The 15,568-nt window shown below is 44.8% G+C and overlaps 1 protein-coding gene across 1 annotated transcript in view; it reads left to right on the top strand.

The window, feature by feature from the left end:
• ASIC5 (acid sensing ion channel subunit family member 5) overlaps positions 1–14,420 on the top strand; it is a 55,884-nt gene extending 41,464 nt beyond the window's left edge. The window contains exons 7-10 of the mRNA XM_083156869.1: positions 1,227–1,283; positions 6,240–6,408; positions 9,510–9,601; positions 13,926–14,420. Coding sequence (XP_083012995.1) covers positions 1,227–1,283; positions 6,240–6,408; positions 9,510–9,601; positions 13,926–14,086 — 479 coding nt within the window. The 3' untranslated portion in view covers positions 14,087–14,420. The remainder of the gene's footprint in view (positions 1–1,226; positions 1,284–6,239; positions 6,409–9,509; positions 9,602–13,925) is intronic.
• The last annotated feature ends 1,148 nt before the right edge of the window (positions 14,421–15,568 follow it).

The raw sequence follows: 15,568 nt of genomic DNA, 5'->3' as shown, positions 1-15,568 counted from the left end.
ATGAGATCATCTCCACGAGATGGCTATTTCATTGCAGTGAACGGGTCCCATTCCCATAAACCAGGATTACTGGTTTGCACTGCACTGCTCAACCCAGCATATTTCAACAGGGTGCCTAGACCCAGGACAATATAACTGGTTGCTGTGCGTTCCTGTGCAAAAACCCGGGATATTTAGGGCGGTGTAAAACCAGTATTAGGGATAAGAGGAGCATACTCACTTGAGCGCATTTCCATCAGATGACTTTGCTAGAAGTGACACTCACATGAATGATGTATAATGACATGCAGAGACATCATGAATATCATACCACACCCAACAATAGTACTATGACACTGAGTAATGAATATATGCAATTGCAGATACAACTCCAGTAGGGTGTGGATCAGTTGGTCACCAGCAAGTTGTTAGACAGTCATTAGGTCGACATGCATTTAGGTCAACATGTGTCTAGGTCGACATGCTGGAAGGGCAACATAAGTCTATGTCGACATGGGTTAGGTCGACAGGGTCATAAGGTCGACAAAGACACTAGGTCGACAGGGGTAAGGTCGACAGGGTAATTAGGTCGGCAGGGGTAAGGGCCACAGTGAAAAAGTCATAATTTTTTCATTTTTTTTTTACCCTTATGTCGACACAGTCAACATAAACACTTAAACATACCACTGTGTCCCTTCGCATGGCTTGCTGCACTCGGCACACTATTCTATTCTCCCACCACGCCCTAGTGGATGGTAGGGCATTAAATACCGCCTGTCGGAACGTTGTGTCGACATGGACCCCGAAACGTACCACCACATCCCCTCGCATGGCTTGCTGCACTCACCATGCTTAGGGCACGGTGCCTCGCTACGCTCGGCTACACTCGGCACACTATTTTATTCTCCCACCACATCCTAGTGGATGGTAGGGCATGAAATACCACCTGTCGGCACATGGCGCAAAAAAATAGTAAAAAAAAAACCATGTCGACCTAATGACCCATGTAGACCTAACCCATGTCGACCTAATGACCCTGTTGTCTTGACCCATGTCGACCTAATGACCCATAGACCTAACCCATGTTGACCTAAAGTCTTGTCGACCTTACTGCATTTTGACCTAAAGTCATGTCGACCTATTTACATGTCGACCTACTTGGTGGTGACCCAATGACCATATCCCCTCCAGTATTACAGTAGGTATACATTGCACATTGTCATTTCTATGTATTCTTTTAATCACAGGAATTGGGAAAGAATGTGACATTCAACAGTTTTACAACTGTGTATATCCTGCTCTCCGTAAGTATAGAAAATATATTTATTCCTGTATCATAACAGCGGTGGATATAATAATAATAATAATAATAATAATAATGTTGTCAAATACCTTATTAATTCCATGGAGGGTGTATATACAGTATACAGTTGTGCTCATAAGTTTACATACCCTAGCAGAATTTGTGATTTTCTGGCCATTTGTCAGAGAATATGAATGATAACTCACAAACTTTTCTTTCACTCATGGTTAGTGGTTGGGTAAAGCCATTTATTGTCAAACAACAGAAACTACCCAAATGACTATGATCAAAAGTTTACATACCCCAGTTCTTAATACCGTGTATTGCCCCCGTTAACATCAATGACAGCTTGAAGTCTTTTGTGGTAGTTGTGGATGAGACTCTTTATTTTCTCAGATGGTAAAGCTGCCCATACTTCTTGGCAAAAAACCTCCAGTTCCTGTAAGTTCTTGGGCTCTCTTGCATGAACTGCATGTTTCAGATCTCCCCAGAGTGGCTCAATGATATTGAGGTCAGGAGACTGAGATGGCCACTCCAGAACCTTCACTTTATTCTGCTGTAGCCAATGACAGGTAGACTTGGCCTTGTGTTTTGTATCATTGTCATGTTGGAACGTCCAATTATGTCCTATTATGTCCCATGCGCAGCTTCCGGGCTGATGAGTGCAAATTTTCCTCCAGTATTTTCTGACAACATGCTGCATTGATCTTGCTATTAAGTTTGACCAAGTTTCCAGTGCCTTTGTAGCTCACACATCCACAAAACATCAGCGATCCACCTCCGTGTTTCACAGTAGGAATAGTGTACCTTTCATCATAGGCCTTGTTGACGCCTCTCCAAATGTAACATTTATGCAGAAGAGAAGGAATGTTTCACAGTCCCCACTTCGCCTTTGTGCAGCAATTACAATTATTCCAAAGGGGGAATAGCTGAAAACCCCTGAAATATACAATTCAAACAAACATCTGGAAGATCACAATTGCGCTCAAATGAAAATAAATAAATTATACAGTAGTTACTTATCACCGTGAAGTAGGTCAAGATTTGAAAATGCCCCTATATTCACTTCAAAGAGTCCTCCAATGTATTTCACATAAAAATGAAGAAACACATACTGTATATAGTGTAATATTGCTTATATTGATTATAAAGTCTTAAAATATCTTTTCCAGGGAGAAACTCCTTCAATGGATTCTTGTGATATAAACTTTACGGGACCACCTTTCATGCCGTATTCATAAGCAAATGCTTACAATTATCTTACAATTCATAATCTGTATGTAAACATATAAAGGTATCTTTAAAAGGTACTGTATGCTACATGTTCTTACTTCTTATACACAGCGATTCCTCCTATCGCGGTTTCTTTTTCCAAAAAGGACCAGCACCAAGCAGATTTCAAAACACTTTTTTTTTAATTTATTAGCTCATAAAATAGGATAGGTCATAAAATATAGTAAAAAAGAGGAGGAACCTCTCCACAGATGGAATAGGTAGTGAAACAAAAACAAAAATGGAGAGTGACAAGGGCGCCAAGACAACTCACCACAAGTCGTTCCACTGTATTAGGGGAGATCCCTTCCTCTCAAATAAAAAATGTTTATGGTTGTGGCCAAAAAGTTACATTTTGGTCTCATCACTCCAAATGACTTTGTTCCAGAAGTTTTGAGGCTTGTCTCTGTGCTATTTGAAATATTGTAAGCTGGATGCTTTGTGGCATTTCCATAGTAATGGCTTTCTTCTGGTGACTCGACCATGCAGCCTATTTGCTTCAAATGCCTCCTTACTGTGCATCTTGAAACAACCACACCACTTTTTTTGAGAGCGCCCTGTATTGCAGCTGAAGTTATTTGTGGATTTTTCTTTGGATCCCAAACTATTTTCCTGGCAGTTGTGGCTGAAGTTTTTGTTGGTCTACCTGACCATGATTTGGTTTCCACAGAATCCCTCATTTTCCACTTCTTAATTAGAGTTTGAACACTGCTGATTGACATTCTCAATTGCTTGGATATCTTTTTATATCCCTTTCCTGTTTTATACAGTTCAATTACCTCAGTGGCGTAACTACATTTTGGGCGCCCCCCCGCCGTTAAAGGGCGGGCGCCCAGCCACTCACCCGCCCCTCCGCCCGCCGCACCAACACCCGCAGTCTAGATGTTCAGATCCGATATATCTGTGGGTACCTGGGGGAGGGGCAGGCGTGGACCGCAGGCGGCGCAGATGGAGACCGGGGGCGCGGCGGGAGAATAGGAAGAAATCCTATTCAAAAGACCGGGCGGCCGCTGATTGGCTGAGCTCTCAGCCAATCAGCGGCCGCCCGGTCTTTTGAATAAGATTTCTTTATATTCTCCCGCCGCGCCCCCGGTCTCCATCTGCGCCGCCTGCCGCTCCCCCAGGTAGCCGTCAATGCAGGTGGGGGGGACGCTGCGAGGCGGCTGGGGGGACGGACGCTGCGGGGGACGGACGCTGCGGGGGACACAGAGGCGGCAATTACTTACAGCTGAGCCGGGCAGGGGGAGCCGGGAGCTGTCACTGTCAGTACGGAAGAAAAAAAAAAGCCCATACAATGAATCGGCAGCCTGTGATTGGCTGAGCGCTCTCTCAGCCAGTCAGCAATTGGCTGAGAGAGTGCTCAGCAGCCAATCACAGGCTGCCCATTCATTGTATGGGCTTTTTTTTCTTCAGTACAGACAGCTCCCGGCTCCCCCTGCCCGGCTCAGCTGTAAGTAATTGCCGCCTCTGTGTCCCCCGCAGCTTCCGTCCCCCGCAGCGTCCGTCCCCCCAGCCGCCTCAATGCCCCCCTGCCCCCTGCTCCCTTCACATTGCAGCTAACGTAACTATAGCACTGCAGCCCCCGGCGCCCGCATAGCGCCCCCCCGCGGTCGCGGGGGCTGCGGTGCTATAGTTACGCCCCTGAATTACCTGCAGATCCTTTGACAATTCTTTTGCTTTCCCCATGACTCAGAATTCAGACATGTCAGTGCAGCACTGGATGAAAGATGCAGGGTCTTTCAGGAGACCAGAAACACACACACACTGATTACAAGCAAACAGATCACAGGTGAGGATGGCTACTAAAAGCCATTGAAACCCTTTGTGTCAACTTGTGTGCATGTTATGAGGCCAAAATCTCCAGGGTATGTACACTTTTGATCAGGGTCATTTGGATAGTTTCTGTTGTCATTATGATTTAGATTTAGAGAGTAAACACATTCATATTCTCTGATAAATGGCCAGAAATTCTGCTAGGGTATGTAAATTTATGAGCACAACTGTATTATACAAACAATAGACAGTTTTAATTGAACCCAGACAGGGGCGGATCCAGGATAAAATGACAGGGGGGGCACCATGATAAAAGAGGGTTTAGGTGGCGGAGCGGCGGTGTTAGTGGTGCCAGTGTACATACTAAGAGAGCGGCAGAGAGAGGGTGGGAATGGGATTAAAAATAGGCCCTGGCATTTAAAGTACGCAGGCCCACCATGGCGACAAAAGTGAAGGATATAGTTGTGCAAGCCGCGAAGGCGCGCTCCGGAAAAGGGTGTGTGGCCACTCAACAGGGGACGTGTCCTTGAGTGTAGTGTACAACACCATATACAACTTCTACACATTATACAACAAAATACTAGACCACATTATACCACATTATACTTGCCCCTTACACATGATGCCACATGGATTGAGCCAAAATTCACATAATGCCACACGGATTGAGCCAGAATTCACATAATGCCACACATATTAAGCCAAAATTCACAATACGCTTGTCCACCAAAGGCGCACATTAAACATTTACACCATAATGTCCATTACACGTTAAGTTACACGCCATTACGATTATGCCAAACACCATAATGCCTATTAAAAATTATGCTACATACTGTAAGTGCTGCTTATCTACGTGCTCATTGCCAAGGGTTCCATGCTCATTACCAGAGGTTCCATGCTTGTTGCCACGTGGGATTACATGCTCATTGCCAAGGGGGAATACATTCTCGCGGTAAATGGGGGACAGCCACCGCCAGGCAGAAGTGGTAGCCACTGACAGTGGCAGAGCCTGGCTGTATTCAGAGCACTGCAGGTCCCGGCTATTTGAAATAATACCCCTTTCACAACAGAAAATGCATTCCCAGGTTGGCCCCTTTTACACCAGCCTAGTCCCTGCATTTTCTGGTGTAAGGGGGAGAGAAAACCACCCCTCGCCCCCTTTAACCAGTTATCTCATTTAACTGGCTATATCTTCGGAACCAACTGACCCATTTACATGAGACAAGTATCATATTGAAGAACGCTTTGAAGGATTTTGGTCCAGTGAAACTGGAACGTTTGGTTCCAGAGTAATCTGCCCTCAAAAAACATGAACAGCCACAAGCTTCTGTGATGCTAGGGGGGAACTGGCAGCCGTCGGAATCGGGTGGGGGTCGGAATTGACGGGTACCATATTATCCTATGGGGGAAAACGTTACAGCTTTGCCAGGCGATTTCTCCGTTGGAAAGCCCTGGTCTTCAGCTACAAAATTAAATGACAGGGGGGACACGTGCCCGGGTGCCCCCCCCCCCTGAATCCGCCACTGAACCCAGATATTTGTGGAAGAATACCAATGTTTATATTATGCTAGAAGCATAACCACAGATAGCAGCAATGTTTCAGGCAAGTTGTGCCTTATGTACAACACGTTGGTGTTTTTCTACAGACGTTGGAGTGCCATCCATCTTTATACTGTATACAATTGACCTCTCTGGCACCCTACATTGATGTATATTCTGAGCAGAGTGACCAAATAACACTTAAAAGTAAGGTTACATTGTAAGCATCATAAAGGTGCCTGTTTCACAATCCATATAAATCTGAGTTAATCTTGCTGTAATTGAATTTGAATGATTTAGTGACTGAAACGCATAGGATATCGGTTGTGTAATCTGATAATGCTGTATTTTATATGTTCCTTACCTGCAGATCATATTGATAAGAATGAGCTCTGTAGTGTAGGAACCTACAATTCCACATGTCCTGTTCCTTGTGAGGAGACAGACTACCCCGCTAGACTCTCATATTCTACGTTTCCAAGTCAGAAAGCTGCTGATTATCTCTCTAGCAAACTGGATAAAACTCCCACATACATGAGGTAAATATATAGGGGGTTATTCTGGTTAACTCGCAAAGGCAAACTCACTCTCTAATGGAAAAAACCATGTGCACTGCAGGTGGGGCTGATGTAACATGTGCAGAGAGAGTTAGATGTGGGTGGGGCTTGTACTTCAAACTATTATCTATATTGCAGTGTCAAAATAAAGCAGCCAGTATTTACACTGCACAGAAACAATAAAACACCCTACCTGCAGTCCATATGGTTTTGTTCCTTAGAGAGTGAATTTGCCTTTGCGAGTGAACCAGAATAACCCCCATAGACATAGTTAACCAGACCAAACAGTTCTTGTGTTGTTGCTGTAATCCTGGTAATTATACACGCTCCCTTATTGATTACAGAACAAACCTCTCCATTGACCTTAGAGTTTCTCATTTTAGGAGTTTATTGTCTTTAAATAGAGGAAGCCAAAGCTGCCACACAACCAAGTTAGTGCATGAAACATTGTAATGTCACTAAGTGCTTAAGTGACCTAAATTACGGTCATTGGGTGACAAAGATCAGCTACTGTTTTCTAAATGAGCCATCTATTGATTTTTATTCTGTAACTTGGGGGAAAAAGCATTGTCCAACTATTTACGAGATAAGAAAAATGAATGATCTACAAAGGAAGCACCACTAATGTATCAAATGCCCAGTAATAAACACAAGTCATATCATGTTATTCAATCAGGTTTTTATTAACCATGTGAGTGCCAACTGTGAGATATGTTTAAAATGTCCACTATAAATGCCAGCGTCGCTCACCTTTTATTATATAAATTCAAATACACAATATTGGGTAAGTAAATAAATTAGATTTCCTATAGAAGGTGAACATTACAGGTCGTTATGATGAATAAAAATGTTTGCTTGGCAATTCTCACACCTATTTTGACAAATTCACTTGGCACACAAAGGGTTAAATAATAATGAGTTTACTCTAAATTCACAGTATTTGCTGAAAATAAGATGACAATTTTCAGTTAACAAAGAATACAACTTGTGCAGCTGTCCTAACAGCATAGAAGATGCAAAAATAAAACCAACAATTTTCTGATATATTTATTAAGTAATAATAAGCCTACATGTAGATGTATTAAGCTCTGGAGAGAGATAAAGTGGACAGAGATAAAGAGGACAGAGATAAAGTGGACCCTTTCTGACAAAATCCTTCTTAGATGGACAAAACCATGTGCACTGCAGGGGTCAGATTTAAAATGTGCAGAGAGAATTGGATTTGGGTGAGTTATTTTGTTTCTGTGCAGAGTAAATACTGGCTGCTTTATTTTTATACTGCAATATAGATCTCACTTTGAAGAAAAACCCCACCCAAATCTAACTCTCTCTGCACAAGTAACATCTGCCCCACCTGCAGTGCACATGGTTGTGTCCATCTAAGAAGGCTTTTTGTCAGAAAGAGTAAACTAGAATAAGGCCCTAAGTACCATTCAAAATTTTTGTAATTTTTCAAGCCCACCCTACAACATGGCAGTTAGGAGCTGATTGGCTGGTACTATAGTTTCATCTACTTTATCTTTCTCCAAGGCTAAAGGTGCCCACACACTAGAACGATTTTTTGGCCGATTTCCGATGAATCGTCAGATATATCGTCCGATGTTAACTGATAATCGGTAGAAAATCGGCCGATTTCGGTCCGATGCGCGCTCCCGTGGATCTTTTGCTAAATTTTCTGATCTTAGGTGCTGCATGAAAGATCAGAAGATTTAAGAAAAGATCCATAGGGATGCACATGGGATCTTAAGAAAAATCTTTGGTAAAGCTGTGCCCTTGCCTGAAATCTTTTATCCAGGACAGGCAAAAGATTTGAAGGCTAACTTATGCGCACATCTTATGATCACAGATCTTTCTAGTTGTGATGACGTGATAACGTCACACGCATAACGGAGAAGCTGAAGCACGATAGAGGAAGAGAAACCAGCGGACACTGCTGATTCCCTTGGCGCTGATGCATCCCAGGCCGCCCTAGCATGCCCATCCACCCACCCATCCTGTACACAGTAGCCAATAGCCGGCTTTGTGTACAGTCAATTGAATCAGTGGGGGGACTCGCCTCTGGTGCTCAGCCATGTGGGCAGTGGCAGGCAGCGGCATGTTAGTGCATTCAGCGGGTGCTGGCGCCCACATTAACCCCACTGTGGCTTGCTCCCCCAAGCGGCAGCTGGGGCTGCCTTACAGTAGTTACACCACTGATTTTAAGAGGGGGGTTTCCAAATGTCATCCAGAATCTTCTACTCTGCAGCCCATTGGAGTAAGTACAGGAGTGTGGGGGAGCGGTAACTGCACTGAAAATTGGTCTTTTTATACACTGGCTACTGTATGGAATACAGTATTAATATTTAACAGTACAGATGGTCCATAGTATAGGCTGTTTCAATCAATTAGATAAGATAGTGGTCAGGAAAATTGTTAAACATCATAATAAAAAAATTCACAAACATAAGTTGGAGCCAGAAGTGCACTTTTTAATCTCCCACTTCAAGGTAAGACTCCTGTCGCTTCATCCTGGCAACTACTCTCTGGTCAGATACACAAAGTATATGAGGTAGAAGAAGCTGGTACACTAGGCATGTGCAGCAGCTCTGCACCGTCTATTAAACTGCATGATGTAAAGGCATCTCTAGTGATTGTATTATATACCAGTGCTATTGTTGTCATAATTTAAGGCACAGCCCGAGAGGAGAGTTCTTACCAACTCTGTGGGAATGTTCACAAAGGGATGGAGACGTCCTTGCAAGTTCACATAGGGTACTGAGTGTTCAAGGCAGGATGATCTGCTAGGAATGGCTGCTAGTCAGTGCACTCTGGTGGGTACACTGTGGCCCCCAAAATGTGAGTGGCTCTCATTGGAGTGAGCAGTCTATTAGAGTTCTTTAATTTCTGCTGCTGGCCAGCCTGTAATTCCCACTGCGGGTACCTAATTCATCCCTATGTGATAGTTTTGCACTCTCATTCCTTTCCCCGTTGACCTGTTCATTTCATTTCAAGTGTTTGAAAACGATAGAGGCTCAAATCGTCATTTGACCCTGACCTACTGTTCTGTGCACAATGTTAATGTATGTTTCTATTTTTTCTTCCAGGAATAATTTGGTGTATATTGACATTAAATACCATGAGCTGAATTACAAAATCAACAAGCAACAGAAGTCTTTGACATCAAATGAGCTTCTCTGTGAGTTTTGATTTATAAAACATAAAATAATAAATAATAAGCCTAGGCGTCATTGGGTCTGGTTAATCCCGTTGCTCAGACTATAGCCTTCCATGTGAAGTGGATGTGGTCTCACTGTGAACGTGACCTCAAAGGAATCCCCTGTTACCAGGGGCGGATTGGGAATTAAAACCAGCCCAGGAAATTGCTTGAAGCAGCCCAAATAGGGGGGTCTCTCCAAAATCCTTACACACACCACCAAACATCGTCCGTAACCAAAGACGGACCTGTTGCGGGCCGGAAGAGCGCCCGGTTTTTTGGGGTGTGTGGCCTATTTCACGGAGGCCACGCCCCATTTTTGGCTAGTGGCTCTCTAAGCTGCTGGCTATGTCCCCAGCCCCTCAGGCTGCAGAATATGCGCAAGCGCACAGCGTCTATTCTGCAGCCTTTGGGGCTTGGGAGATAGAGACAGGGAGTGACAGAGGGTCTCTCAACTCCCCCCACCCCACTGTGGGACACTGAGTATGGGCCACCTCCCTTAAACACATTATGCACCATAACAAGAGCACCCCTTTTTCTATCGAAAAACCTGTACACCTTATACCACACAGTATGAGCCAATATTCACATTATGCCACACAGAATTAGGTAAAAAAAATAACATTATGCAGCAACCTATGAGACCAAAATCACATTATGCCAAACAGTATGAGCTAAAGTTCACATTATGCAACGGAATGAGAAGACACAGGGTGAGAGGGGGTTGGTGCAGAGTGAGAGGGGTTGGTCATGAAGGGTGAGAAGGGGGTGAAAAGAGGTGAGATTAAAGTGGCAGGGTGGAAGAGGATGCAGGGAGGGAGGGGGGATGCAGGGTGGCTTAGAATGCTGGGAGGGGAGATGCAGGGTGGCTGAGGATGAAGGGAGGGAGGACGTACGCAGGGTGGCAAGGGACGCAGAGTGTGAGGGGGGCATGGTGGGTAGGAGGGGTAACGCAGAGTGGCAGAGGATGCAGGGAGGGGAGTCACAAATTTGTGGAGGATGCAGGGAGGGGAGATGCAGAGTGGGGTAGGTTGCATGGTGGTAGAGGATACAGGGAGGGGGCACACAGGGTGGCATAGGTTGCGGAGTGGTGGAGGATTCAGGTAGGGAGGGGGGAAGCAGGGTGGCGGAGAAAGCAGGGTGGAAGAGGGTATGCAGGGTGGCGTATATGTGTATATATAGATATGTATACATATATATATATATATACACACACATTATATGTGTATATGTATGCATATATATATATATATATATATATATATATATATAATATATATAGAGAGAGAGAGACTGACTGAGGCAGGCTATTATTACGATTGATACTGACTGTACCTGCCTGTGGCCGCCCTCAGCCTGCTAAGCTGCTGCCACCACCGCCACCTATCGGATCCGGCTCCCCAGATGCCACTGGGGTACTTCACGTACATTTTAACTTTCGGCACAGCCGAGGCTGGCCGTGGCTATATTCAATAAGGTCATATCGCCGCGGCCGCTACCGTGCAGATGGCGGTTTGGCTGGCCGTGGCCCAGCCAGGGAGGGTGGCAGCTACTTCTTCTCGAAAATGTGCCGGCCCACCGGGAAACGGCCCGCTTTCCCGGTGGGCCTCTCCCCCCTGCTTGTTACATTACTCCAGGGGTGTGCAAAGCATTCCCGGAGGAGATGTTAGGCTACCCACAGAGCGTCTGCCTACTCTGCCACTTCGTCCTCAGTGACAGGAGCAGGGCACTGAAGATAATATCACAGTTTAGTGCCCAGCTCCCTGTTAGTGAGCAGGAGAATTTTGGTATCACCCGCTTGGCTGGTGATACAAGGGTGAAGTTCGTATACCCCAATAGTGATGCTTCTTGATATAAATAAATAATTGTTGTTCAAATCAAAACCGGCCTGCTCCTGCGATGTGAGGTTTGTCTCTGGGATGGATGGCAGTACTTATGTGCACAGAAACAGGTTATTCAACAGTTGCACGCAGATGCAGCCACAATGTGTGCTGAGAAATAAATGCGGCCTTCAGCTTGTATTCAGCTGGCTGCATCTGTACTAGTGTACTGCACTCACCTTGTCATCACATGTCACATGTGCACCAGATCTATCCTTGGTGCAAGAGATCGAGCAGAAGGATTTCTGAGTATACTCTTCTCTGAATAGCCTGTTCGCTCAGTGCAACATTTTTATTACATCGCATATTGAATGTGTTTTTTTATTATTACAAAAAAAAGTTAATATTTACTATGTAATGTAATACAAATCAGCTGCACTACTGCTGAGAACTGCAAAGTGAATATTTAAATATTTGTGGGGGGAGGGGCTTTGTAAATAATAACTGCCTGTTCATAAATGAGACCGAGCGAGTGACAACACTTCTATACTCTCACTATACCTCTCACCTGTTTTCGTGGTCAGTCCCATTTTTTGGGGACTCTCCCACATCCCACCCGGGGCCAGCAGTGTCCTTCCCGCATCCCACCTGGTGCCAGCAGTGTCCTGCAGTGGGGTGGGGGTAGGGGGTGGGACGAGTCCCCCTGTCTGCTTCTGCTAGGAAGAGCAGCGGGGAATAGATCCTGTGCGCATGCGTGCATTCACTGAGACAGAGGGGCTGAGGGCAGGGCCGCCAGCTTATACAACACTGGCCATGTCCTCATAGTGCCAAAAATGACAGAGACCAATACCCCCTTTTAACGTGCATGCAGGCCCTGAAAAGGGGTGTGGCCTCTGTCAAAGGGGGCTTGTCCTTGTGATTGTTGCACCAGCAAACCATGCCCCCTTTGCCAGAGGCCACACCCCCTTTCCAGGCGCACCCGGGTCTGCCATCCGAGCATCCCGATCACAAAAGATTTACATGTTGGCAGGTATGTTCTCATTTTTGCAAAAACACCTCCCTGATACCACTGACACCACTATTCAGGCTTCAGTCCATTCTGCCTGTGTTTCTCCTGCAGTCCTGTTTTGCCATCACACAATCACCAATGCAGGGGCAGAACAAGGAAGAGCAGATGGAAGCATTGTGCCTTGTCCGGGTCGGTGATCTGATCTCATTTAACTCATTAGTACGGGTAGCCGGACAAGTGACCTGCCACAGGGGGGTCAGAGTAAGTTCCCTTTCAGGAATCCAGGCAGATGGTTGTTCAGCCAGCACCCTTATAAAACATTGCTAGGCACTGCAAAGCCGCAGCTATGATTACAGACCCTGAGCCCATCAGAACCTTGGGGCCCCTCACAAGGTGTTTCCTTTGACTCTCCCCCTGTTGCCGGCCCTGGTGCTTATATGTGGCTTGTGTTTTCAGTAAATGCTAAAGTCCCATTGCCCAATTTCTATACAACATAATACAGTCATTGTAACGCAAAATAAAAGAATACATTAAGGGCCTGATTCAGCAAGGCTCACTAAGCAGCGGTCGTTCACTGCTTAGCGAGCTCTGAAATGCCAAATGCCCCCCGCCAAATCTCCTCAGTACCACGTGAGTGGATGTACAAGAACACATGCCCTCGCATGTGGCCGAAGGGGACAGAGATCATTTGATGGTCGCCGACCATCAAATGATTTCTCTCCCCTTTGGAAATAGAATACCTTTATTTCCTTCAGTGTCTGCTGAAGAGGGGAAGGGCGCTGTTGTCCTGTAACGCCAGCCATAGGCCCGTCTGCATTCCCAGGCCACCCATAAAATGCCCGACGAGTGTGTGACTCGCCAAAGCCATTCAGTGCCAGGGTTTGCACATGCGCAGAGATGCGTATGCACGAACCCTGAAAATCGGGGCCTAATTCGAATAGCTACCAGCGATCCTGAATCGGGCCCTAAATTCAATGAAATTCACACATCCGTTTCCTTTCCTTGATTTGTCTGTAAAATGTATCCAAAGCTACATGAGACTCATAGACATCCCAACTGTCCCGGTTACTACTTGGACACTATTCCATTGCCCCACCCACAGGTCACAGTGTCCCATGGGTTGAAGACAGTTAGGAGCATCATTGTGCACAGCAGCCGATGGACACTTAATAGATGCCTAGTGTACGGAGCGGAGCCAGGGAGTTGCCCAGCTGCTCAGGGAGAGCTGGCATGGCACCGAAATGACAAAAACCCTCCACAGGAGGCCCCGCCCAGTCCACAAAGAACCCGCCCCCATTTTCAGAATGCTTCCAGCCTCCAAAAGTTGGGAGGTATGCCGTAGTGTCTGCTAAGTGGAAACTATTTTTTCTCTGGTCAAATATTTTATATACAATTATACATGTGACTTGCTGAGTGACATTGAGTAACACAACTAAACTACAGTATAACTAATGTTCTTTTCCTTACTCTCTTGCAGCTAATGTGGGTGGACAGCTAGGCCTGTTCTGTGGCGCAAGCATGATTACAGTAATAGAAGTCCTGGAGTATCTGGTAACAAATTTCTTGTGGATTTGTGCCTTCCTTATCCTGAAAGTACCCAATCTATCTCAGTGGACATATACACGGGAAAGACAGTGATGCTAAGGGTAGTGTGTGACCTCAAAGTATGTTCCATACAGTATACCATTATTACATATCTCTTTCTCTCTCAGATCAATATTTGGTGTGACTTTGCCTTCAAAACAGCATCTATTCCAGATACACTTGCACAGTTTAAACCAGATTGCAAAAAAAAATAAAAATCATATTTAGAGGACATTCTGGAACCTTTTGGGAATATTGATTCTCCCAAACAATAGCCAGAGAAGCCTGGAGCTCCTGGAAGTATTGAATGGAGGCAGGACTTACTCAAAAATGACATTGATGTCAGCTGTGATGTCATGGTCTGTCTAGTGTTCCTGGCTGAGTCTGTAATGAATATACATATATATATATATATATATATATATATATATATATATATAGAACAAGGGGAGACGGCGGCACTCAAAGGGACTTTGGAGAAAGTAAATCAGACCACTCTGGGGTTCAGTTCAACGTTTCGGTCGGTTAGACCTTTATCAAGAACTACTGCATACACGTGTATGCAGTAGTTCTTGATAAAGGTCTAACCGACCGAAACGTTGAACTGAACCCCAAAATGGTCTGATTTACTTTCTCCAAAGTCCCTTTGAGTGCCGCCGTCTCCCCTTGTTCTATTACTTCGGTGCTTGCTGCACCCTGGAAGGCACCTGGGCAGGTATTATACCACAAAAAGGAGTGCCAGCCTTCCCCCCAGTATATATATATATATATAATGAATAGTTAAAGGCCAGCATAACACAATAAAATAGCAGAAGATAGCAAAAAAGCAAAAAGCTGTTTAATCATAAAGGTGGACACACCAGCATATCAAAAATAGTCCATATACATATTACCAAGTCCAAACAGCAGCATGGCAAATGTGGCCATTAATAGGAGGTTGGTACCAGGCAATTGATGGTATAGGGAGTGTCCCGCAATATAGCTCTAGAGTCCAAGATATTGGTAAGTATCCTGACACGTTTCGTTACCTTCACTGGTAACTTTTTCAAAGGAAAATCATTTTCCTTTGAAAAAGTTACCAGTGAAGGTAACGAAACGCGTCAGGATACTTACCAATATCTTGGACTCTAGAGCTATATTGCGGGACACTCCCTATACCATCAATTGCCTGGTACCAACCTCCTATTTATGAATTTATCTGATCTTGAGACTGGAAGAAAGAACCTTCGGGGACACCACCACCATCTCAATATTGGGAAAATTTACCACCAGCCTATGGATACCTGTCATTCCATCCACAGAGACAGCAATTCCTGAAAACATAGTGGCAACAAATATCCCAGCATGGTTTATGGACACCCATACTACTAACTTCCAACATTAAGGAGGACAGATCGATCCAGCTACTGGGCAAAAGGGAGAACGCTATAAGTATATGGCTCAGTCCTATTTCTTTTATCAATTTATTACCTATTTTTGTGTTGTTTTTAAATACCTGTACATGTGATTAAGTGTATCATTTTCACTTACTCATTT

Source organism: Crinia signifera, chromosome 1 (assembly GCF_055691185.1).
Source record: "Crinia signifera chromosome 1, ASM5569118v1, whole genome shotgun sequence".
Taxonomy (NCBI): domain Eukaryota; kingdom Metazoa; phylum Chordata; class Amphibia; order Anura; family Myobatrachidae; genus Crinia; species Crinia signifera.
This window is presented reverse-complemented; position numbering and strand designations above follow the sequence as displayed.